Genomic DNA, 26,150 nt, shown 5'->3' with positions numbered 1-26,150 from the left:
AGGAATACCAGACACGTTATTCACTGAACAGAATGAGGTGGTAGTCGGACCAGTCAATGGGAGAAATCACTCTCAGGGAGACCAGTTCGTTGTTGGTTATGATCGCATCTAGTGTTGCACCTTTGATGTGAGTTGGTTTATTGCGGAGTTGCTTGAGGTTATATATTTCCAGAAGGTTGGATAGGTTCAGGACAGTGGAGTCTTCTGGGTCGTTCCAGTGGATATTGAGGTCACCCAAGAACACGTCTTTGGTGTCTGTCAAGGAGAATTGTGTTATTAGGTCTGTTAGTTTTTCTGGGAAAAGGGTACGCTCTCCAGGAGGATGGTAGATGGTGTGGAATTTGATGGGTGGGGTGCCCTTGGTAGTGAGTTTGATGACTAGGTATTCAAACGATAGGTATTCTGCAGGTTTGAGTTTGGTAATCTGTATTCCAGCTCTGTGAATGATGGCTAGTCCCCCCCCAGTTTTGATCAGCCTGTCTTGTCTGATTATGTTGTACCCTGGAGGGGTGAGAATGTCAAGAATGGGGGTGGAGTGGACATTGAGCCAGGATTCTGTGAGGAAAGCAATGTCAATTTCTTCAGCGAGAAGAGCTTCAGCAATGTCAGTAGCGTGTTGTACTGCTGATCTGCAGTTTAGGAGCATGCATGAGTGAGGACGGGGAGCCTCAATGATGGGGGGAGTTAGGTGGATAGAGGTGTATTGAGCAGGGGGTCTAGGCGAGTGGACAGTATTCTCGATTATGTTAGTGCTGATAATAACAGGGATGTGGAAAGGGGCTGACTTCTAGTTCAAAGTGAGGAGAGAGTCGTAGAGCTCATTAGGTTTCGGTACCGAAAAGGGTTGGCTACCCCCGTTCGGACTGAGAGCATGGCTCGATGATGGGGTGAAGGGTCGAGGGGTGCTCTGTGGGGCCATGGAAGATGTATTGAGTGGAGTAGGAGCAAAGCACCTCGGGGGGGAGCACGGTGGCTTGGCCCTGTTGAGAAGGTCTTGTTGTAAGTAAAGGAAATCAGCAGCAAGGGAGTTAATTTTCTGCTCCATTCTGTTCAGTTGCTATGCTATTGAGCTGAAAAAATTAAAATTTAAGGTTTTAGGCAGAGGTTGAGGATGACTTGGGACTATGGAGGGAGATTGAGCAGGGGTCCGCGGGGAGTCGGAATTGTAATGTTCCTATTCGAGGAGTTCGGTGGAGGAGAAGTGCGACTAGTGTCAAAGTGAGGAGGGAGAGAAATTCTGGGACGGACGTCAGAGTACCGGGCATTGTTAGAGAGATTAGCGGTGGAGGCAGGTTGTGAATGTGGGAGTGCGACGGCAGAACGGGAGTGTGCAGTGGTAGAAGAGGGAGAGAGACAACTGGATTGGAAATGACGTTAGACAGGGGGGAAATAAGGGTCAGGGGAACAGAGACAGTGTAGGTGGTAGGGGAAGATAGTGAGGGAGGCTTCCGGTTATCAGGGGTAGAGAGGGGAGTGTCTGTGAGGTCCTTAGGATTAGGAGAGGGTAGAGGTTGGACGCAGGGAGCCGGATTTATAATGTTCCCATTCGAGGAGTTCAGAAAAGGAGAAGTGGGACTAGTGTCCACGTGAGGAGGAAGAGAATGTATAGAAAGGCCATCGGAGTTTCGGGGCATGTCCGAGAGGATAGAGTTGAAGGCATGTTGTGTATGGGGAAGTGTGACAGCAGAAGGGGATAGTGCAGTTGTAGAAAAAAGTTAGCAATGATTGTTCACTCATTTTGCAAAATAGATAAATAGAACAATGGCAACTTTATTTGATTGTTATTAAAATGTTATTGAACTATCGTATAACTAAAAAAATAGGCTGTTGTTTTGCTACAACACGTTCAATATTCTACACTACATTCTTAGTATCAACTTATTTGGTTATTTATGTCTAAACCTTTTATCTTCCAAAATCGATTTGGACAAGGTTTGTATGAGCGGATCATTTTCTGCACTCTGGCCAATATAAACTACTTAACATATTAGAAGGCAGATTTCATCCTTTAGTAGTTCTTTGGAAAGTCCCTTTAAGCTTACTTATCTATTTGTTTATTAATGTAATAAACAAATTGAAAGGACAGAATGAAACTCATGTTTAAAGCACTCAAACCCGAATTAGTTTGTGTTTATTGCTTCACTTTAAAATGTTCACAATTCATTCAAAACGTGCCTTGAGATGTCGCAAATTGGAATCAATAACTTATGAAGGTGGCGGTTAATGAATTGTTATTATCAATTAATTTCATCGTTTTAAAACGAAACTCCTTCCTCAGAGCTAATTAACCACCTTTGTCAGCTTTATGGCAGAGTGAAAAGTTGAAGCTTTAACTCTGGTAGACAGTACAAATATGTCCGGCTTTGAAGTGTGTGTTTTCTTTTGTCATTGTAGAAATATCTGTAGAGCTAATACTTGTTAAAAAAAAAGACTGTATTCTTTTTGTATGTGTATGGCTTACACATACATAGATGTATGTTCTGAATAGGGTTTGGACATTTTTTTAGATTTTCTTTTTGATATGCATCACTCAAATAAATTGTATAAATCGGTCATAGAGGGTGATTGACGTAAGTCTTTAAGGAGTTATGGGCGTGCTTGAAGAATAATTATTAATATGCTCGTCATTTTTAGCACATACATTTAATTTGGGTTTACATTCAAAATTTGAATCTTTGATGCCGCACACCAAATTAAATTGTCTACTGCTACTATTTGAAAATTACAAAAAAGCTTTACATTTTTTTTATAACTGTCAATATGGTTGTTTTGTCCAGTGATATAAGTGAAAACTTATATTGTATTTTCCTCTATTGTGGACATAACAATACTGCACAGTAAAGGCTGCAGTTTTTTCTTACGGGGTTTATTTGTACTTAATTTCTCTTACGTCACTGTCCTTTTTATAGCCACTCTAATTCCACTTTATTCCTTATAACCTCCTGACTACAGTACAGTATGTACACACCGTCATTATCACTGGTATAAATTGGTCGTGGGTGCTTTGCAGAAACCCATTTATTTTACAAATAGTAAAATAATGAGCTGGTTTCAAAAATTTCTATTTATTATTGCTGGACCAGATTCAAAAAAATAGAAAAATAAATGGAATTCAGATATTTACTACTAATCATACTTCTCCAAACATACTTTGTCAGATTTCTCTTAAATTATTCCTGAGGATTGTGCAGGAGAAACTGCCGCGAGAATGTGCAATTCTGTGGACTGCCTTTGCAGTGGCCCCACCCCTGGGAACTGTCTTATCCCCACCTTGTCCTAACTGTAAATTGAGGCGTGCCCTGCGCCGCTTTCAATAGGAAGCACCTAGTCCTATTTTCCAGGTTAGCATAAAGGCTTCAAAGTTAATAGAGTAGCTCAGTGGGTTCATGAGCTTGCTGCAGAAATGTGTTCTACCTGTTGGCACATGTTTGGGTAGGGGAAGAATTTCCGTATCTGGGATCTGGAAAGCAGGTACTGTTAATCTGTGGAAGTGTGTGCTACTCAAAATGTAATTACAGCAAACAGCCCGGCTTTGATGATGTAATCTGCCCCGGCGCAGGCTGCAGAGTACACGTTGGCTCCGCAGACAGTGCACGTTGTATATGCATGGGCCAGTCCCACAACCGTAGTTGGTGACGTGATTTTGCACTATTGTGTGCGTTGTTCTCACGCACTTCTGGCAGGCCCGGCCAAGAACTCTTTGTGCGCGTCGAGGAGCCCTGACAAAGCCTCTGCTCTCGGGTAACACTGCTGCAGTCGTGGTGAAAAGGTGTGTGTTAACCCAAGACCAACATGCCCTGGAGGAGGAGGGCGAGGTTGGGAGCAGCCTTCGCTCCCCGGCCGGGTCCGGGCAGGCAGCGTGGAGTAAACTGAGCCCAATCCCTAACGGGCCCGTCCGCCGCTTCCCCCCAACCCACGGGGCCCCGGGCCGCGAGGAAGCTCAGGAGCTCCTGGGCGCGCGGGGCTCTGTACCTGGGCCTCTCGTCCAATGGGAGCGCGCCGGGCTGGCGTCTGTCCAATCAGTGCCAGCTCCCAGTCCCCGGCTCCCAGGGAGTGGAAGAATGTGGCTTCTGTGCATAAAAGTACCCGAGGGAAGCGGCCCCAACACCCCCAGTGCACGTGTTAACACAACTGGCGACTTTGGTGGTGGAGACCAGGGTTCGAGCCTCGGGGTCGCGTCCACATCCTGTGATTCTGGGCAAATCACTTAATCTCCCCGTGCCTGAATGTGTAATGTTAATATGGTTGGTGCTCATGTAAAGCGCTCCAATACCTTCGGGTCGAGTTCGCGCTATATAAAAATGCAGAAAAAAAATAAAAACATGTCAAAAAGGGAGCTTGGGGGACAGAGAGAGGCCCCACTGCCGGGCAGGAGCGTGCGGCTCGCGCTGCTCGGGCTCGGCTGCAGCGCGCCTGGAAGGTGGGGCCCCTTACCTGTTCCCTCTCCCTCGCGCTCTCCGGCTCTGATTGGGCTGGGAGAACAACAAAATAAAGGAGACGCGAGGGAGGGAGGGAAGGAGGGCGAGGGAGGGGGAAAGAAGACATACCTGTAGCTCGAGTTCTGCCATCTCACACATGCACACCTCCACCTGCACAGACCTGAAAGTCCAGTTTCTCCGGCGCAGCAGAGGGAGAAATTCAAGGGGGAGAGGTTACTGGATCAGACATGTCACAGGAGACGGACAAGTAAGTAAGCGCACACCGGCCTGGCAGGCTGCGCCGGCGGCGGCTGCTCCAGCAGCCCGGCCCTCCGGACAGGGCGCCTGGGAGCCCCGGACCCCCGCAGCCCTCACCTGACCGGACCGTGCTCCTCGCCGGGGTCCCTGCCTGCCCCACGCCGGGCTCCTTACCCCTCTCCTCCCCCTCAAGGGCTGGCGTGCGGCTTTCCTCGGCCAGAGATGCGCTGGATTTTCTTGAGGGAAGGCCTCCGAGGAGACATGTCCTGAGCCTTTTGTGCCAGGGCAACAAAGGGCTTTTCTTTGGAATGCAAACGGCCATTTTCCGCAACTTGGGTCTCCCTCCAGGGACGGCGACCCCCTGCCTCTATTTTTTTTTAAAGATGCATTTGATTTTTATGTCAGTGTTTAGTCACAGCTGCGAATTCTATTGATGTAGGTAAAATAACCCCCCAGTGCCTTAAGCCTACCAGCTGTTAATTGTGGGGTGCATTTTCTTTTACTTTTTAAAGAACTTCAAAAGCGCATTCTTCAGTGGATGGTTATTGAAACCCTTGCAGTCTTTCTTGCTTTTGGAATCTGGCGTTTTTAGTCATGAAACAAATTCAGTTCAACAACTCGTCAAATGTACTAGTGGCTTCAAATGTAAACGTGCTACATTAACATATCTAAGGTTTTATATATTTCAAAATAAAGCATTTCAATGACCGTGATCACGAACACTTCACGTGTGTAGTGCTGTGTGTTTATATTTAGCAATGAGGATTTTTTTAGTTGAATGACATTTCTATGCTCCAATTTTAAATTTGTACACAATTCTTTGACACTGTCACTCTGATGAAGGCTTACTGCTGCTGTTTTTCTCACACTGTAATTGCCTCTTCTAAACATATTGTTTACACGTGTTACCCTGATTACGGACTGACAGCCCGAAGTTTGAAAATTGTTTGCGGTATGGACATGGGGGCTGCAGACTCATTAACATGTGTTATTTCAGAATTGGCATTTTAATTTTCAATATCTATATATATGCTCGAATGCCATGAGGTACTGTTACGGATTTCATGGGTGGGTGGCATAGAGCTAACGTTATTTGTCAGGAAAAATGTGTTTACGCAAATTTCAGGAAGGTTTATAGCTATAACGCTGATCTAGGTGTTCAATTAAAAAAAAATGGCATCAATATATACACCGGCAAATTGCATGTAAATGGCTGAAGTTGCACCTATAAATGCTGCATAACCCAACATACTGGTTTTTAATCCAGTTCATGTCCTCGGGGGCGAATTACAGAATCTGACAAAATCGTACTTCATTTACAAATGATGTTAACCAGTAGATAGAGTGTATGGAGAGTTTGACGGTCTTTTGTTGTCGCTAACTACTCTATTGCTTGGCAGCAGGGCTCACCTACATATTGCCAATCAATGTGCCTAGCATGTTATGGATGTGAGCAAATCTATCTACCTATCTATCTATCTACCTACCCCTGTTACACGGACCAGTATTGAAGTAGATGGGTTCTGGTAACATCATACACGGTGAGATTGAAGGATGACTGGTTTGAAAATATCACCATAACCCCGAGATGGCAATATAAGTCCATATTGTGTTATGTATTTTTTTATTTTTATATAAGATTTTTATTTTGGAGAAGTTAGTTTGAAAGGGTTGGGCTTTTTACAGTGCAGTTAACTCTGAGCACAGGCCTGAAACAGAATATTTAGGTGTTGTTTGTTTTTCAGAAATTAATTTTTGATAAAACAATGGACAATGGTGAGTGCAGTGGATGTTTGCGATTTTCAGGTTGCAGCGTTTACTGCATAGATATGAATTTACCAAGTTTGCCACTTCATATGTATCATTTGCACATATAAAAGAGCCTTTCAAAATAAGGCCATCAGAGAATATGCCGCATAATTAGCCTTTTTTGCTGCACAGTTCGCTAACCTTGCAGCGTAAGCTTTTTTCTCATTGCCACATAATCTTAGAGGCCCTGTCAGTGGTAAAATTCTGCAGAGTGGTTTAGGGGCTGTCGTTGTGATGTTAAAATCCATATTTTACAAAAGTCATTATAACACTTCATTTTGTGCAATAAAAGCATCCAAATATGTGTGTGTGTAAATATTTGTACACACACACATACATGTCATTGCAGTGAAAATAAAAATGGCCCTGTAACACGTTATTAAGAGAACCTGTACTATTAAACACACATTTATTAGTACAGTACAAGGATCAGATATGAGTTGTTTAAAAGAGTATACCAATGCTGGCACCAGAAAAATACTTCTTACTACTAGCAACGAAACAACTTTCATTATAGGTGCGGTGTCTTTAATGTGATTTTACCGCACTGTTTTTATTTAATTCTTGCATCTTGGTTTTAGTTAAATGCCTTTTGGTAAAACAAGTACTTATGAAAATTATCAGGGCATAATCCATAGATGCAGATGCACAGAGTATAATGCTCGATGGAGGGGTGGGGCAATATGACTCACTAAAGACTTTGCCTCCCCACACTCAACAATGGTAATAAATAGCATGTGGCATAAACACTGCACACCTATATAGATAGACAGACAGACATCTAGATAGATAGATAGATAGATGACTGGGCGATGGATGGATAGGTAGATAGATAGATAGACAGAAAGAGAGAAAAATAATTAGACAGATTGATAGACAGACAGATAGAGAGATAGATGACTGGGTGATGGATGGATAGATAGATAGATAGATAGATAGATAGATAGATAGATAGATAGACAGACAGACAGACAGACAGATAGATAGATAGATAGATAGATAGATAGATAGATAGATAGATAGATAACTGGGTGATGGATGGATAGATAGATAGATAGATAGACAGATAGACAGACAGACAGACAGACAGACAGACAGATAGACAGACAGATAGATAGATAGATAGACAGACAGATAGATAGACAGACAGACAGATAGATAGATAGATAGATAGATAGATAGATAGATAGATAGATAGATAGATAGATAGATAGATAGATAGATAGATAGATAGATAGATAGATAGATAGATAGATGGATGGATGACTGGGTGATGGATGGGTAGATAGATAGACAGATAGAAAGATAAATAGATAGATGGATAGATAGATAGATGACTGTGTGATGGATGGTTAAATAGATAGATAGATAGATAGATAGATAGATAGATAGATTGATTGATTGATAGATAGATAGATATATGTACATGTACACAAACACACAGTGTAGCCAATACTGGAGCTTTAAGGTGCTGTGCGGATGCATCAACAGAGCCAGACCTGACAGCCGACAATTCCCTGAAATTACATTTTACTAGTACTTGCGTTAAGAAGCTTGACGCTTCGCCCAACCTACCCAGCTGCAGCAGGACCTGACTAGTCCTTACTTCCTTGTGCTGTGGCGAGCATGGGAGGGGCACGAAGACGTCAGGCGCGGTGCACTGACCTGTCACGTTGCCTGGTTTCCGCACAGTTAGTTGGCTGTGTGCAGGTTGGGCTCTGACAGCAGGTGCTAGCTGGGATTTACTGGCAGGGGGTTAATAATGCAAGAGCGTGTGTATAGTACGGCAAAGGACCTGTGAATTCTAGTACTGGGTGATGATGGCACTGAAAGACCCGCTGTGGGACTGTACTGCTGATGCGTCTCACACCTGAACAAGCGGCCAGCCTTAGCATGGTAACAATCCGAGGAAACCCTCCAGGAAACCATGACAACATTGGGATTTCTATAGCTTTTTTTCCTCCAGAAGATATAAGTTTTCATTGAAAGCAACGCTTTAGGACGAAGACCGGGCAGGTGTTAACAGCGTGATGGCCTGTGATGTCACTGCGGGGCCAGCTGCCCACAGCAGACATTGTACTGAAGGAGATGCAGCACGCAAGCAATTATATCTCCTGCAAATGCCGGTGTTTTAGGTGATTGAGCAGAGGCAGGGCGTCTCCTCACCTGAAGCGTTTAAGGGATTTTTTTTAAACATCATGTTGGATACTTCCTGATTTTCGCTAAAAAACATAATTTCCTTTAATGGACGTTTTGTGAGTGAGTGGGGTTACTCATGACACACCAGTGAAAAACAAAAGTGGAGCATAGGGCAAGTGATCTGAAGCAAGTGTACTATTAAACCTCCGCTCACACACATATTACTACAGTTTAAAGGTCAAACTCCATATGATAGTCTAATTTTTAATCTTCAGATTAAGAAGAAAAACCTGGCTTCATGAGGAGTGTTACATGAGCTGCATGGAAGACCCATTGAGTTCTCATCTGGTCCATATATTTATTTATAAATCGTGCACATGAAGAAAAATCAAACCATGAACAAGAAATTCACAATCCGGTGGGAGGGGCTCAGTGGCCTGCGTAAGGCTTTGCCTCTCCTGACTCATGGCTCCACCCCCTCCACAATAGTAACACCATAGAGTCAGTTTGACCTTTGGAGGAATATGCCATGGAATTTGACGTCTGGAGAAATACAGTCAGGGCCACTGGAATTATGAGATTCTACGGATGCAGCTTTTTTTCCACATAATTGAGGATTTGCCGCTTTTGCCACATAATCCACCATCTGCTGCATAATCTGCAGATTTTAGCAAAAAAATGTTGATTCTAGGTCAAAAGGGTCAAAAGTGACTTAAAACGTGGTGATATGTATCCGCTCGCGTTGGAAGACCCTTTGCAAGGATGAACTGGTCCTCTTTCAGTGGCTTATATGTTATGCATTTGGCGGTTAAACTAATGAGGTGAAATCTTTGTCCAGGCCGTAATACTATTTGTAAAAATGACAAAATAATGAATACTATCAAAAAATGTAATACACTGTGCCGCATAATTTGCCTTGTGCTTTTGCATCATTAAATCTACCACGCCGCATAATTTGGTGCGCTCTTGCCGCATGATTCCAGGGTACCTGAATATACTAGATAAAAGAATGCGCATTTATTATTACACTTGTTTTAAACAACACATTTTAGTCGGCTAAGTACATTTTTTACAAGGTGACATAGAAATGTGTTTTTGTGTGTAGATATGACGTAGAGTAGATCCACAGCCACCAGATGGTAGTAAAATAGAATCCACGCAATCAATGAGAAACGGGCATTCTGGTGCATGTACGTCACTTCAGGGTTAAGTTGCACCAGTTTTTGTACTGCGCATAGGGCCATTGGTACGGTCCTGCATCCCTGGCGTACCGCAAGCCGCTGCAGAGCAGAAAGGGCCCTTCAACCTTTCAGGGTCCCCACGACCCTTCAAGGGGGCCTCATTCAGCCCTGGGGGACTGTGAATGGCTGGGATATGAGAGACTGAAGGGGCTTCTTCGCATTCTGCACGGGTGGGGGCGTCACTTCGCGTCACTTTGCGCGCCCGCTACGCCACTGCCTAGAATAGACGGAATATTTACTCCTGGCTCAGTTAGTGGGTTCCTGCTGTTAGCAGCCAGTACTCTTCAGGCTGTGACTTGAAGGAGAGGCCCCTTGAACCCTCAGACCGTGCCCACAGGCTGGGGTGACCAGGCGTCCCGGATCTGCAGGGTCAGTGCCGGGTTTCACCAGCTGTCCTGGCAGATTTTGATAAATGTAGCTCATGTCCCAGTTTTTAAAGCGGGTCGGCTGAAAACAGGGGAAGGGCCCTGTTTATGTGTTAGAAGGCAGGGGGAGTTGGTAGCTCTTATAACTCCCTTTAATTTAACAGCCATGAGGCTGGGTTTAAAAGTTGGTTTTGATTTAGTTCCTTGCTGCCTCTTTGTGTCTCTATGCTGACGCACACCGTCATTTAAGCACATTTCTGCCCCTCGACTGATGTAAACATACAGTCGTTATTCTATGTTTGCTAAATGTCCAGGTTTCCAAATTATCAAAATCCCCTTCCTACAGGCTGCTCGGGCACCAGGCCGCGCACAGCTGCAGACTCCCGTGGACAGTGCACTGTGCATTCAGATCGCAGGACCCGTCACACTGAATCTAAGATCCTGGTCACACACGCACCTGCCACCTGGCATGAGGCCGTGAGCCGGAGGCACAGATCACTGCCCTGCTTAACCCAGGCAAGCCCGGCAGAAACAAGGAACCCCCCCAGACGTGCTCTTTAAAGAAAGGCCTTTGATCGTTTCATCCAGCCAGGGGTTCGGGTGGGAAAGCCAATCTGTCCCTGTAGTTTCTCTGACTGCATAACACACGCACGCACGCCATCTCTCTCTCTCTCTCCCGGAAGCACACCTTAGTTTCACATTAGTTTTAAAGGAAGGCTTGGATTTCATTCTAAGGACAAACAAAGACGTGAGTAGCGCGAGATGACGGAAGTAAACGACGATTGTGGCTCTTGTAGCAACAAGGACACGCCTGCCCGGGTGAATATTGCCCCAACAGCCCGATAGTTTAGTGCGAAGGGCTCGGCCATTCGCCAGTGTAAACAGCCGAGTTAAACCGGTATGTATCCTGAGAGCTCTTAGAGAAGATCAAACACTTTGGGTCTAAAATGTGTTATTTTTTCAAACGCGCAATCAATCGTTCTGAATACTATGCCTACAACAGTAAACAAATGTGTCACGCCAGAGATGGGAGTTTTTTAGTGTGCTGCGTCGCACATCATTGACAGGGAATGGTACTTCATACACATAGCCTGTTTTTCGCTCATACATTTTTTTTTATTTTAGGATTTTACAATATTCAGAACACATGATTAAAAGTGATTTGTTACAAAAAATGGTTTAAAATGGCAGGATGAAATGGTATTTGGACCTGTCATGAAGGTGTAGTGAGCCACCGGCTTGTCCACAACATTATAACACATTCACCCTCCTGGGACTGGGGCAGACCAGGAGGTATAAGTTAAAGGTGACATCAGCGCTCGTGGCGGACGGCACGGACTACTAGAAAAGTGTGGTTGTCCCGTTCTTTCCCTGTATAAAGGCCCTTATACCTCCCATATACCCCCCTCCTCCCCCCCCACTACACTGGCGACGAGGCGGAAGGACCGCCGACGAGTCTGGCGGAGGAGGGCAGCATTCCAGGCAAAGAAAAACAAGCATTTACAATGCAACGGTTTCGCCTTTGCAAAAGTTGGAGCTATTGGCATTGTAAATGACAACATTTTTATTTATGTGTTGGTTTTGAAAACAGATAAATAAATGGCATTGTCATTTACAATACCAATAGCGCATGCATTTGAGGCACGGTCCAGGCACAAATAAACCTACGCTCACATAAGCACCACGCTCTCACAGGCCCACGCATGCTACCTCATGTCAGTGATACACCCCATGGTCGGCTAGGGCACATGTACATTAGGGCCTCGAAGGGCCAGCCTGGTTCTATGTGTACGGAACCAGGCACCATGGTATTGCGTCCACACCCCCCATTCACACACTGCTTTTCAAGAGCCGGTCACAAAGATAACCAGCACGTTCAGGTCCCAAGCACGAATGCCTTGCCCCTGCACAAGTGGACCCACACTCATATTACCATTCGCCTGCCCACTAAATTCTTTCATACTGCCCACTAAACAGCTTGCTCCCCACGGGTCAGGGCACAAACCGTGGCCACGAGGCTCGGAGATCTACACACACCCATCCCCCCCAACAGGGCCCGGACGAACATCCTGTCGTCACGGGACCCAGCCACAGGGTGCAGTGTCTTACATCAGCCTTAAAAACATTTCAACCTTTTCCACAGCTGCCTGGCCGACCCAAACTTCCACCACCGAGAACTGAATGCCTAGTATCCGGGGCGAGCTCTGGTTACCCCCGCAAGCGGGATCGCATAATGCCTTAAAATAGCAGGGAGCACTCACTGTAAACCCCACTAACAACACTTTAAGAGCGATTGCGGCAATTAGCGTCCTGTGTGCATATTTTACAGCCCCGAAATGTGCACCTCGGTCATAAATCACCCAGGAACAGAGAAACCCAGCAACACAGCCGGTGCTCACATCCACAGATACTGAAATTCACCAAAGCCCTCTGTTAAACACAAGTGAAAGGGTATATCAACGCTGGTCACTTTCAGTGCACACCCACACCCGCCAAAAGAAGAGAAGGCGAGAACCTCAATTCACCTCCATTTGCCGCAACATTGGTTACGGCTGTGTCGAAACACTGCAGCGCTGTATTCACTGGTCCCACATCCAATCCAAGAATGTACCGTGACAGACACTGAGAAAATGCTGCTCGTGTCCGCTACTAAATTGCAATTCTAACATTAATTTCCCTCCATCTGTATAGTTCACAAACACCAACTAGTTAACTAACCAAGTACGGCCAGCGCTTGCGAGGCAGCCATTCCCATCCAGCCATCTGTTACTCAGAAGAAGGCCCAGTGCAATGAAGGGAAACTGACTTTGTTTAGCTTCTGGTTGGATTTTAGCAATATTGATCCTGGATAAGATAATCAGCGGAAAGCCTCAGCTATTACAATCTGTTCCCCGCAAATTAGCCGAGGGGGAGCCATGCGTGGCCATTGGCTTCCTAATATTTTGCAGGCCAGCCTTATTACAGTTCTATATGCATATTTTACTCAGTTGGCCTGCGCCTGGCTGATACATTGTGGGTTTAAGTTGTCCCGCAGTGAACATTCCCAATTCACTCTGAAGCTCCACTCTGCACTCTGCACACCAGCAGACCCCCGAGGCCCGGCTCGTGTCTGCACGTACATGCCGGTGCAGGGAACTCCCCGGACAGGGCTCCACCTCTCAGGCCTCCAGAGCAGCAGCCGGGAGCCCGGCCGGAGACGAGGAAGGCGGGGAGGACATGACGAGTGAAGGTAGGAGACAGGGGGAGAGAGGTTGGGGCAGGAAGGCAGGGGAAGAGAGGAGGGGAAAAAAAAATACAAAAAAACCAATCGACTCACCTGCACCTTGCGACGGCGGCACTTCTCCGGTCTCCCTCTTCGGCATGGGAGACCGGCAACGTCGAAAATCTCTCTGGCACTTCTCCGGTCTCCCTCTTCGGCATGGGAGACCGGCAACGTCGACGGCGGCGGTTCCCTCCAGGCCACGGGAGCCCCGCGGGCGCCGCCATACTGCTTGCCGTCTTCCTTCTTCCCCCGGGCTGCGGGGGGCGGGCACTTCCGGCCGGCCGCGCTAGGATTGGCCGGCCGGCCAGTCACGGGGCGGGAAACGGGGGAGAAGCGACGCAGTAGTGCCGGCAATGCCGGACCAGACTCGGGGGCGTTCCCGGCGTCGCGTGACGTCGGCAAAAGGAAAAGAATCTCGGGAACGCCCCCGTGTCTGGTCCGGCATTGACGGACAGGCCCCTCGTCCAATGGCAAGGCTCCGTTTACGGAGCCAGCCAATCAATGACGAGGGCCGAACCAAAGCCACACTACAGTTCTCATAAGATTTCTCCTGCGCAAAAGCTGCTTGCGCAGCTTTTTGCAGTCGAAACCTAAAAAGGGAAGAGAAAAGTAAAGATAGGTGCCACAGGCCACGTGAGTGCCAGAAGCGTGTGAGGGCCACAAGAAAGAGCAGGTGCCCCAGTAGCTCGAAGAGGCCTGTGGGGGAGCAGGAGAAAGACACAAAGAAGGCACCACACACGGAGAGAGCGCCTCTGAGAGACCACAGCACAGAGAGGCCTGCTGAGAGTACGTGCAAACACCAGCCCAGGAAGTCACGGTATTAGAGGTGGCAAGGGCAGCACTACGAGAGGCATGACTGCCCGCAGCAAGATGTCAATGCAGGCAGAGGCTGATGGGCAGAGGGCTGCAGAACAAAGCCCGTTCACCACGATGCACACGCTACCACTGTTCAGCCAACTCTTGGATCGAGCCATAGCTAGTGGATGAGACAATTAGAAAACTACTTCATAGTGGTGAGAGAAATGAACGTCGGCATCAAGAGGTCCACCATGCTACACATGGGCGAGGATGAACTTTACGAACTGTTTCAAGACTTGCCAGACACCGACGACAGGAATGACTATGACAAAGCGGTAAGAGCCTTGGACCGCTACTTCGGCCCGCTAGTCAATCCTGATTTTGAGCATTTTAAGTTGCGCCAAGCCAAGCAAAGAGAAGAAGAGTTTGTTGATATGTTCTTTGCACGGCTGCGCAAGCTGGCTAGTTCCGGCACAGGCATTGATAAGCAGTTAGAGATCAGGGCTCAGCTAATTCAGGGCTGCAAGTCGTCGGACCTGCGGAAACTCATTCTGCGACCACCTGGAATAACCCTCGATAACATATTAGTCCTAGGAAGGTCTCATGAATTGGCTGACGCACGTGCAGGGGAAATGGAGTCGGTGCTGGCGCGAAGATCGACCGGAGGCTCTCAGGGACATACAGCAGTGGTCAAGGAAGAGAAGGTGGCCCAATTTGGAAAGGGCCCAGCAGAGGACACACAATTAGTCGAGGATGCGGAAACTGCGGTTTGGACAGCCACCCGCCCAAGGATGTCCTGCACAAGGGAAACCATGTCTGAGGTGTGGAAAAATAGGACACTTCGCTAAAGTGTGCATGAGTGCGACAAGAACGCAGGCTCTCGGTAGCAAAATGAAGAAATTTGGGTCACACAAGCAAGCAGTCCATATGGCGGATGTCGCAGAGGAGGTGGAGAGCCAATGCCAAAACATGAGGAGGATGACGAAGAAGACAATTTGTTTGTCATATCCTACACAGGAAGGACAACCTCCCGAAAGAGACCGCCTCCAATGTGTCAAATCTGCATAGTGGACAATAGAGTCACAACATTGATAGATACAGGAGCCTCCGTGAACATTCTAGACGCCGAGCAATATGAACAGCTCACCCCTAAACCTCCGCTTCAAAGCGTGAAGGTGAAGATCTTCACATATGTGGGGGACACCCCCTTTCGATTGCAAGGAATGATCGAGGTGGAGGTCACTCATGGAGACGGATCAGCTATGACCCAGTTTCATGTGACCAAGGACAGCGCGGGGACCTTGCTGGACTGCCACTCAGCGGAGGACTTGGGACTAGTCATGGTTGCACACCAGATACATCAGTCATGCAGACAAGATCATGGATGAGTTTCCAAGTCTCTGCAGGATTGGGGTGCCTCAAAGGTGTCAAAGTAAAGTTTCACATCAACAAAACCATCAAGCCCATGGCACTGCTACACCGAAGAGTGCTGTTTCACCTGTGGCCATTGGTTGAAGCGGAGTTGGAGAAGTTGGAAAAGGAGGGAGTGATCGAGAAGGTGACGGGGCCCACCTCGTGGGTGTCCCCACCAATGATTGCACTGAAGCCGAAACAACCGGGTGCCATAAGGTTGTGTGTTGATATGCGCCTACCGAACACTGCCATCAAAAGATAAAGGCATGTTACCCCTACAAAAGACGAGATAGTGGCAGAAATAAACGGAGAGCAGTGTTTCTCCAAAGTCGACTTCAATTCCAGATACCACCAGCTGCTGCTTTATGAGTCCAGCCGCAACATCACTACATTTTCCACCCATGTAGGATTGAGAAGGTTTCAGCGGCTCGGCTTCGGGGTGTCGTCAGCAGCGGCTGGTCTTACAAGACGCAATTTGAGGAGCCCTCGCTTTTCTGATGGGGGTGATAAACGTAAGCGATGATGTGCTGATATTTTCCAAGTCCCTAGAAGAGCACCATGAATGCCTGCGAGCTACACTCCAGTGGCTCGTTGACCAAGGACTAACGCTACACAAAGAAAAGTGCAAATTCTAAGCCAACGAAGTGGAGTTCTTTGGCTACCGGTTTTCAAAGAACGGGTTACAAGTAGACCTGGCAAAAGTGGAGGCGATTTGAACTGCAATGACCCCCCAGAATCAAACAGAAATGAGAAGCTTTTTAGGGATGGGGAACTATTGCGGCCGGTTTATTCCACACCTGGCCACGATATTGGAACCGCTGAGGGTGCTCACCAAGAAGGAAGTGAAGTGGCAGTGGACGAGTGAGGCCGCAAAAGCGTTTCAGGATGACATAGGAGCACTGCTGCAGGGGGGCGACCATGGCATACTTCAAACCAGATTACCCACTGAAATGATGGTAGGTGCTAGCCCGGTTGGCCAGTACTTCTTCAGCAAGATGTCGGTGAAGAATGGATACCCATTGCACATGCCAGCAGGGCGTTAACAGCACTGGAGACTGTGTACGCACAGATCGAGAGAGAAGCGTTGGCGATACGGTGGGCTTGTCAGCACTTTGACATATATCTGTATGGGCACAAGTTCAGAGTAGTGACTGACCCCAAGCCATCAGTTCCACTATTCACTGGGACTGCGAGAAGTGGGCCACTGCATATCGTGAGGTGGGCTGTACAGATTCAACACTACAACGTTGAGGTGGTATAACGCCCCGGAGCTAACAACCCAGCGGATTACCTGTCACGCCACCCCCTGGCCTTCGACCTGAGTCAGCCAAAAGAAATGGACGAGGGAACAGAGCCATTCATTAAGCAGATCACAGGAGAGTCATGTCCATAAGCACTGTCATTAGAAGAAATCCCAGAGGCCACCAACGATGATGCATGTCTAGTGGCAGTGAAGGAAACACTGCAAAGTAACTCATGGAGGAACTTCTTGGACGGAGTGAGCAGGCGGACAGAAGAGGAGAGAGAAGCACGAATGAGAGTATGGAGGTGCCGAGAAGAACTCAATGAGAGCAGTGAGGGAGTTGTACTCCGAGGCATGAAAATTGTGATGCCGGCGAAACTGTGGAAGAGGACGATCGACCTAGCTCACCAAGTGCACCAAGGGTATGAAAAATCCAAAGCTCACCTGCATACCAAAGTGTGGTTTCCAGGAATGGATCGCATGGTCGTAGAAAAGGTGCAAAGTTGTCATGAGTGTCAGATTACCGGAAGTGATGCCCCAACTCCCCCAATAATCACTGAGCAGCCATCAGCGAAACCAAGAGCTACCATAAGCATAGATTTCAGAAGTTTCCCAGACAGGAGATAAACCTTGGTTATACTGGACAGTTATTCCGAATTTCCCATCATGGAGGTAGTACGATCACCCGCTTTCGAAAATGCAATGGAGAAAACATTTGAATTGTTGGGAACACCTGAAGAAATACAGACGGACAACAGGCCACCCTTCCACGGGCAAGAATTCAGGGAGTACCTGGATCTCCACAACATCCATCACTGGAAAATAACTCCGCAATGGCGCCAAGCTAATGGTGAGGTGGAGCGGTTTATGAGGACGATCAACAAGGCACTAAGAATTAGAGTTGATCAACGGGAGGATATGGAGGGGTGTCTGTACCATCTTCTGAGAGCATACCGGCAGACACCACTTAGCACCACGGGGTATTCCCCCAGCGATCTAATCATGAGGAGAGCTGTAAGGGGTGTTGTACTGGTGAGCAACGACTGGGAGCTAGGGACAATGGATGGGCGGCGGCTCCAGCCAAGAGAACAAGCAGCAATGACCAGGCCTGCAAAAGGAGAGCTCGGATAGTCGAATTTCACCAGGAAGACAAGGTGATTGTAAAAGACAGATACCCAGAATGGAAATTTAGAACCCCCTTCGAATCAGAGCCCTGGGAAGTGATTGAGGTGCAAGCAACAATGGTGACTGCTCAAAGAGGGGACAGGCGGATAGCAAGAAACGTGTTGTGATTTAAAAAGCTAGTGCTACCCACACAGGAAGACCATGCGGAAATGGATCAAGAAAATCAGGGTAGTTTTCAGAGTGAAAAAAAACCGATGGTGAACCCCCATCAATGGAAGCCTAGGCAGAAGAGAGAGAAATGGAGATGGATGGATCATGACAGGGGACGGAGAACACATCGAAGCCAGTTGAAAGTGTTCCTCAGTGAGGGCATCCGTGTCAGCTACGAAACAACCCCCGACCGCACCAAAAGCTGAGAGACTTTCTGTGTTGAGGGATCCTGGAGACAAAAGAATTTCCAGACAATTGGCTGTCTATGTCTTCATTATTTTAATTTATTTTGTTGGTTTATTATTTTAGGTTGTTATTTGAACGGAGATGGATAAGGAGGGATGTAGTGAGCCACCCGGCCTGTCCACAACATTGTAACACATTCACCCTCCTGGGTCGAGCGCAGACCAGGAGGTATAAAATAAAGGTGACATCAGCGCTTGTGGCTGACGCCATGGACTAGTAGCACAGTGTGGTCATCCCGTTATTTCCCAGTGCTCCATAAGACCCTTAAACCCCTCACACACCCCCAAATTACAAAGGTGCAAGAGCTTTTACTGTACTTGTGTGAAGTGAGTTGTTGATTCGGGCAAACAAAAAAAAAGAGGGAACTTGCAGGGTGGAAAAGGGACAGGTGGGAAAATAAGAAAACCCATTAAAATGACAACCCAAAGATTGCTCGCTACACATATAGGCCCCCTCTGTTTGTAAACTGAATTGTAAATTAACTTCTTAGTGAGGCCGCGGGGGCCGTGTGCATGAGAGAATGGGACTCGCTCAGTAATGGAGACTGTGAGAGTAGTCCTGTGGTGACTTGCGCTGCCCTGGGCCTCCCTTCTGCACCGGAGACCAGTGGTTTGTTCTTATATGACAGCACTTCCTGCTCCGGGTCAAGCCTCGGCCTGACCTCAGGAATCCCAGGCCTGCCTGCGGGGGGGGGGGGGGCACCTGACGCGGCCCTTCTAGGGGCGGCCTGCTCCCGACTCAAGGGAGTCTTGTATGTCCTGCTACATGCACACAGGACATATGATCCTGTCCAGATTGGACTACAGTAACGCTATCTTCCTTGGTGCACCGGAAACCACATTTAACAAACTCCAACGGATCCAGAATGCTGCAGCGAGGATTCTCACGGGCACGTCAGTCAGAATGTCAGCTAAACCAGCACTTAGGCTGCTGCACTGGCTTCCGATACGCGAAAGGGTAAAATTCAAATCCTTATGCATTGCACACAAACTGTTGCAGGGTAAGGGGCCCCCATTCTGAAAAACGTAGTCATACCCTATAAAGCCAACAGACCACTCCGTTCAGATCTTGAACGTCTGATCTTCGTGCCCAGAGTAAAAAAGGCACGCACAGGAGGACGGAGATTCTCGGTAAATACAGCTAAACTGTGGAACTCCTTACCCTTGAAACTTCGTGCAGAATCTTGCCACCTGCGGTTCCGGAAACTCTTGAAAACCCACCTCTTTCCCTAATCTTCTTAACTACTTCTCCGGCATCCGCACTGGTCTCTCTGTTCTGGGTTAGCGCTGGGATGCTCCCGGGTAACTATGCGCTCTATAAATCCTCATTCATTTATTCATATGTGGGAGCCTTTGTGACTTATAGTGACTTTTAAAGTCCCACAGTGTTGGGTAATACACGCTCCCTCAGATATCCCTTGGCCCATGGCCTTTCTTCCATTCAGCCTGTATCACCACCACCGAACTGAAACATCACTTGCCATTATGGGTATTTATGAAACCCAACAGCATAACAAAAAACAGTGGCATATCTATATTGGAATTCCAGTTGAGCAGTAAAAATGTTATGTTTGCTGGTTCTTATGCAGAATATAGCTGCCTCTAGTAAGATCTTGTAGCCCCTTAGGTTTGTTTACGTGTGTCTTCAAGTGTGTACAATGTCTTACCAATAAGCCATTTCATGATTGTGCACCATTAGGTGATGTGTCTAGCATCAGAGGGCCTGTGATGCTCTTGGCATCTGAATAGCGTGGAAGCGGCCATTCATAAGACATCGTTGCACTTTCAACTTTGTGAGGTTTTTCCAAACCATTGTAAGGTTTCCATCTCAAACCACAATCTGATCCATTTTGTGAAACTGCGCTATCAGGAGTATGCATGGGTTGGTTCCTATGTTATGTGAAAGTGTCAGCTTCAGTATGGTGTGGGTGAATGTTATCCATGTTTGAGGAGTGAGACCAGAAGGCTCTGCTGACTTGATGACCCACATACACTTCTCCTAGCCCCTTAGTTGCGATGACTGCTGGGTGGGTGTGTGTTTTTTCATGTGTGCGAGTGCTGGTAGGTGCTTTATTAGAATGACTGCAGAGGTATGCTGTTTGAAACCAATTTTTAGCACCATTGCTGGAGTACTATAGAGGAAATGCCATTTGCATAGAATTTAAAATACCTACATTTATCTAAATGGGGAAATGCTAAAAATCTGGCATGGATCCGGCCCTCCAGGACTGACTTTGGAGAACCCTTATAGTACAATCAGTTATTAGTGAGTGGTGGTGCCTGTTGGTTTAATCTGTTAATTAACCAGTCAATGGCCCTTGTGAAGCAAACGGAAACCTTTCACAAATTGCCAAATGTAATTCCCACCATGGATAACATAATGTTACATAACATACCATGAAAGGGCTTCACATGGCATAACATATTATAACTGTATGCTTGGTAATAAAGTCTCCAGTGACAGCTAGGGGAATACCGGCTGTTGTCTTTGCCCAGGATGTTTTGCAGCAGCAGGCTCCAGGCAGTGCTTCCAGGCCTCTGGTGGGGGGTGCAGGCCACTCTGGTTGTTATAGGGCTCCTCAGTATTGAACTAGGACCTGCCAGATTTCCTAGTCCAGATACATTTGAATGTTATCAAAGTAGGCAATGATTGACCAGTTATGGGCAGAACGAGTCCTAATATGCGCTACAAAGCATCCCAGGAAGAAAAGACCGCAGATGATATCTCAGCTTCATTTTTTTAATCTGATCATGCCAATTCTTCAAATGCATGTTAAAATATTAATACATCAGCTATTTCAATGTCGTAGTGATCAAGTGATACCAGAATTCATGTACAATTAACCCTTACCCAGTCAAGCGCCCAAGTGCACATGCATTAATCACTGCACATCTTGTGCCTTTCTTGATGAAAGCCTCAGCAAGGTTAGTCCCATTCACAAAACGTGTGTTCTCCGTGAGTCTGATTCTCCCACTTTATCCCCACATAAGTATTGACATCATTTACAAGGGGCCTGATGTACTAACTTATTTTGCAGTCACAAACACCGCAACTTGCAAAATAGGTGCATTTGTGACCACAACATACATTTTTAGTACGTATGGATCCCATTTTAGGATTCAGTACATTTTAGTGAGTTCTAAAATGGGACAGCGACTGGATACCAATACGGAAGGGGCGTGTTTTAGGCACCCGCTCCAAACTGTGATGCATCAATGTTTTGCAGCTGTAATCCGGTCGCAAAACATTGAAAAATGACACACTCCACAGTTGGGGTGGTAATGCATTTGCAAAAGAGAAGTCCCATTGGCACCCCTTCCCACCGATTGAGATCCCTTCACATATATATATATATATATATATATATATATATATATATTTATATATATACACGTTTCGACACTAACTTGTGTGATCAAGACACAAGTTAGTGTCGAAACGCGTAGCGTTGTTTCGGGAATAAACTAAACTTTTCAAGCAAACCTGCCTCCGAGTGCACATTCGCTGTATACAGCAATCTGAAATTGTGGAATTAATTTCACGGCTTGGGTTCGCCGTGTTCATGCGCCACCTGACTACGGGAGCACGATCTCAGAAGAACCCGGAGTGTTTGGATATATATATATATATATATATATATATATATATATATATATATATAAAGTCCAGAAGTCCTGCGTATCAGCCTCAATCGCCAAATTTTCCAACAGGTACAGACCACTAGGACGCCAAACAATTGAATTCTATGTGGTTTTATTTCCCCATTACCACCAGCATGACACGTTTCGGCCACGTCACCGCAGCCTTGATCACATGGCAAGAAAGGGCCAATAAAGTGCTTAAATACAGTGTGAGTGAGTTCGACACAGATCATCAGAAGTATAGACACTGAAGACATAGTAAAAACCTCATAAAAATTCATGGAAGACAGGTACATGTTAAAATATCGCATTTGGTAACTCAATAAATAATACATACATACAAATATAAATATGTATAGATAAATAACCATCGATGCAATATTGAAAAAATAGAAGGCTTAAAAATTAACACCTCCTTATTACCCCCGTTTCTTATACATGGAAATAGAAATGTGGTTAATAAACCTTATGTTATCTCATTCAATTGTCCGAGTAATATCACACTCTATTTAATTTGCATGTCCTGTACATATTCTCAAAACGAATAATGTCTTCTGTCTTAGTAGCGAACTGTTATGCCCTCATATATTCGGTGAAAAATATATATATATAAGTTTGAAGTGCAAGTGCATGTGCAAACATCGTGCAAATGTGCAAAAAATGCCAATTTCTAAAATACTCTTGGATAAAAGGATATTCAAATGTCATATCAAAATACCAAGTTAGAAAAACGCATAAAAAACTCCTACTTTCTTTGTAAAAAAAACACACATCAGGACGGACAACATGATCCAAATGATAATAACGACACAGTGTCTTAATGTCTCTAAGTTACACAATCCATATCACAGTGGTAATCACTACATGTGTTAGTAATTCCTAGACACTGAGGGGCAGATTTATGAAGGCCTTGCGCTGCCGGTGCGTCACTTTTTCCCATGTTAAAAATGACGCACCGGCGGCGCAAGGCCTTCATAAATCTGCCCCTGAGAATTCATTATTTACATTCTGAAAGTGCAAGTGCAAGATTTATATTGTGCAAAGTACAGTTGGAAACGTTACGACTAAGTGAGATCACAGTACCCAGAAACATGTAGTGATGCAAGGGAGGATATTTGTGTTGGCCCTAAGTGCTGACTCAGTTAAGGGTTCCCTACATACGGAAATAGATGGTGTCATCAGCATTTCGGTTTCAAACAAGGAGTGGACAAGACTATACCCTATGGTATGGGCTGGAACACAGTAAAACAGCAAAGCTGATAGATGTTCTATAGAAAACTATGTAAGTCCTCCCCTGTGTTCATCCCATTAGGGATCCTCGTATCTAATAAAAGGATATATTTGCTCTCCAGCTGCCTCAATTGTCTCTCCCTGTTGCCTCCTCTTATATTCTTGGGTACTGCATCGATTATAAAGTACTTCAAGTCATTCAGGTTTTTCAGCGTGGACTAGTTCAAAGTGGCGGGCAACCGGATAATACGCATCCAAATTCACGATTGCCCTTAGGTGTTGGAGGATACAGTTAAAGGCTTGAAGCTTCGTGCTGCCTACATACTTGAGCCTGCATGTGCATTCGAGTACATAAACCACAAAATCTATGCGGCAGGTGTAAAGCCCTTTGATCTGGATAGGGTTGGTGTTGAAGGCAGAGCAATATTCACTGGTGTTGATGCCAAATTTGCATGCCCTTACACGAGATGCACAGATGGAAGCCCGTTTTGTTGGACAACCAATTCTTCACATTTCTTACTTCAGGACTAGATTTCATAAGGGAATCCCTCATAGAGGGAGCCCTCCTGAAGGTGATAGATGGCTCGTCTGGTATCAGTGGGGCTAGACTGATATCAGTTTTAAGCAGCGGCCAATGCCTTTTTAGTATCCCCCTTACCTTCCTTTCTTCAGTGTTAAAAGTAGTAATAAGGCACAGTCTTTCTTCTTCCTTAGCTCGGTCTGAGTTATCATCTAACTGTTTATTGTCAATGTTGCCTGACAGGCATTCCTCCCTGCTTTTACTATTGGCTCTCTCCCTAGACTCTTTTAGTTCTTTAGGTGCGTAGCCACGGGCCAGAAATCTCTTGTATGCCTCCGTTTGGCAGGCCTCCAGCTCAGACTCAGAGCTACATATCCTACGCATCCTGATGAACTCGCCATAGGGTATGCTTTTAATTAGATGGCCTGGATGGGCACTTTTTGCATGTAAAATTGCGTTGCTCATTAAGTGAGGTGCCCCTGCTCCTGCACTCTTGAGTGTTGGTGATCGAGGCCCTCCTCCACCCGCAGGTTTCCCTGCGCCTCATCCCTGGTGGTCCAGTGGACCTCTGTCTCCTTTCTTTCTTTCTGCTCCTTCACTCGTTTTTCTCCACTTTCTATCTTTCACCTTTCTGCACCTCTGCTCTTTTGCGCCTTATTTCTGCCCATTTCCCTTTCTCTCCCTCTGCTCTTTCACTCGTTTTTTTCCCCTTTCTATCTTTCACCTTTCTGCACCTCTGCTCGTTTGTGCCTTATTTCTGCCCACTTTCCCTTTCTCTCCCTCTGCTCCTTCACTCGTTTTCACTCGTTTTTTTACCCTTTCTATCTTTCACCTTTCTGCTCTTTTCTGCATCTCTGCTCTTCTGTGCCTTATTTCTGCTTATTTTCCCCTTTTTCTTTATCCCTTCTTTCCTCCCTTTACCTTTCCCCGCCGCTGCTGCCCCCGCGGCCCCTCCCCCCCCCCGCACGACCGGCCCAATCCAGCTCCCCTCCCCGCTCCCGCCTCCCAGCTGTCCAGCCCTCCCCGACCCCTACTTAATGGCGGCCACTGCGCGGCCGCTGGTGCACCGAAGGCGCGTCAAAGGCAAGCACGTCTGCGCCCGTCTGCGACCCGTCCGCGACCAGCACCAGGAACCCTGGACCTCCGCCCCGCCAACGCTACGACCCAGCAGCACTTCACGCACTCAACCCAGGCTGCAACAACAACTGCAAGCTAGCATCACCAGCCGACACCCATGGACCCTTCAGCTGTCACCGCTGCCGGCACACCTGCAGCACCGCCAAGAACACGGATCCAGCACAACCCGCCCACAAGAACACAACCGAACCGAAGACCCTGCAATGCATCCTCCTCAACGTCCGATCCCTCCACAAACACGCCACAGAAATCTGGGACCTCCTCGACAGCACAACCCCAGACGTAGCATTCTTCACCGAAACCTGGACCAACACCACCTCGGGACCGGACATCGCCATCGCCATCCCCCAAGGATACAAGATCTCCAGGAAGGACCGCCCCATCCACCCAGGAGGAGGAATCGCCATCGTCCACAAATCCAGCCTCCGCCTGAGCACACTCCCTGACGAGTCCACAGAACTGATGGAACACCTTCACTTCAAGATACTGGCCAGCCCCACCGCAGCCCTCCGAGGAACCCTCATCTACCGACCCCCTGGACCCCGTAGACCCTTCGCCAACTCCATCACGGGCATTATCTCCCCGCAGGCCATCGCATCCACCAACTACACCCTGCTGGGAGACCTCAACTTCCACCTCGACAATCAACTGGACCCCAACACCACATCCCTCCTGGACAACCTCCACAACATTGGACTCCGCCAGATCGTGACCGAGCCCACGCACTCAGCAGGACACACCCTCGACCCCCTCTTCACTACAGGAAACTCCATCACCTTCAGCCACACCACCGAACTCCCATGGACCGACCATCGTTGCGTCCACTTCACCTTCAGAACACCCACCATCCACAGACACCAGCACCAGCTTCCACAAAGAAACTGGACCAAGATCACCGATGACCAGCTCACCTCCTCACTCAACAACTCCACCCCAACCATCGCGGAAAACGATGACCCCAACACCGCAGCTCGAACCCTGCATAGATGGATCTCGGACAGCACCAACACCATAGCCCCACTCAAGAAAAACAACAATACCCGTGCCAAGAAACCCAGATGGTTTACCACCGAACTTCGAGAGTCCAGGCGCACA

At 46.9% G+C, this 26,150-nt stretch overlaps 1 protein-coding gene across 2 annotated transcripts in view; it reads left to right on the top strand.

Annotated features, from left to right (window-relative positions):
- The first annotated feature begins 4,553 nt into the window (after positions 1-4,553).
- The window catches only part of GRHL2 (grainyhead like transcription factor 2), a 499,408-nt gene continuing 477,811 nt past the window's right edge, over positions 4,554-26,150 (top strand). For both annotated transcript variants that reach the window (XM_078686942.1, XM_078686941.1), the window contains exon 1: positions 4,554-4,686. In XM_078686942.1, the coding sequence (XP_078543068.1) occupies positions 4,667-4,686 (20 nt within the window). In that variant the 5' untranslated portion in view covers positions 4,554-4,666. The remainder of the gene's footprint in view (positions 4,687-26,150) is intronic.

Source organism: Lissotriton helveticus, chromosome 4_1, assembly GCF_964261635.1.
Source record: "Lissotriton helveticus chromosome 4_1, aLisHel1.1, whole genome shotgun sequence".
NCBI classification, from domain to species: Eukaryota; Metazoa; Chordata; class Amphibia; order Caudata; family Salamandridae; genus Lissotriton; species Lissotriton helveticus.
Note: the sequence above shows the minus strand (reverse complement) of the source record. Positions and strands in the feature narration are given on the sequence as shown.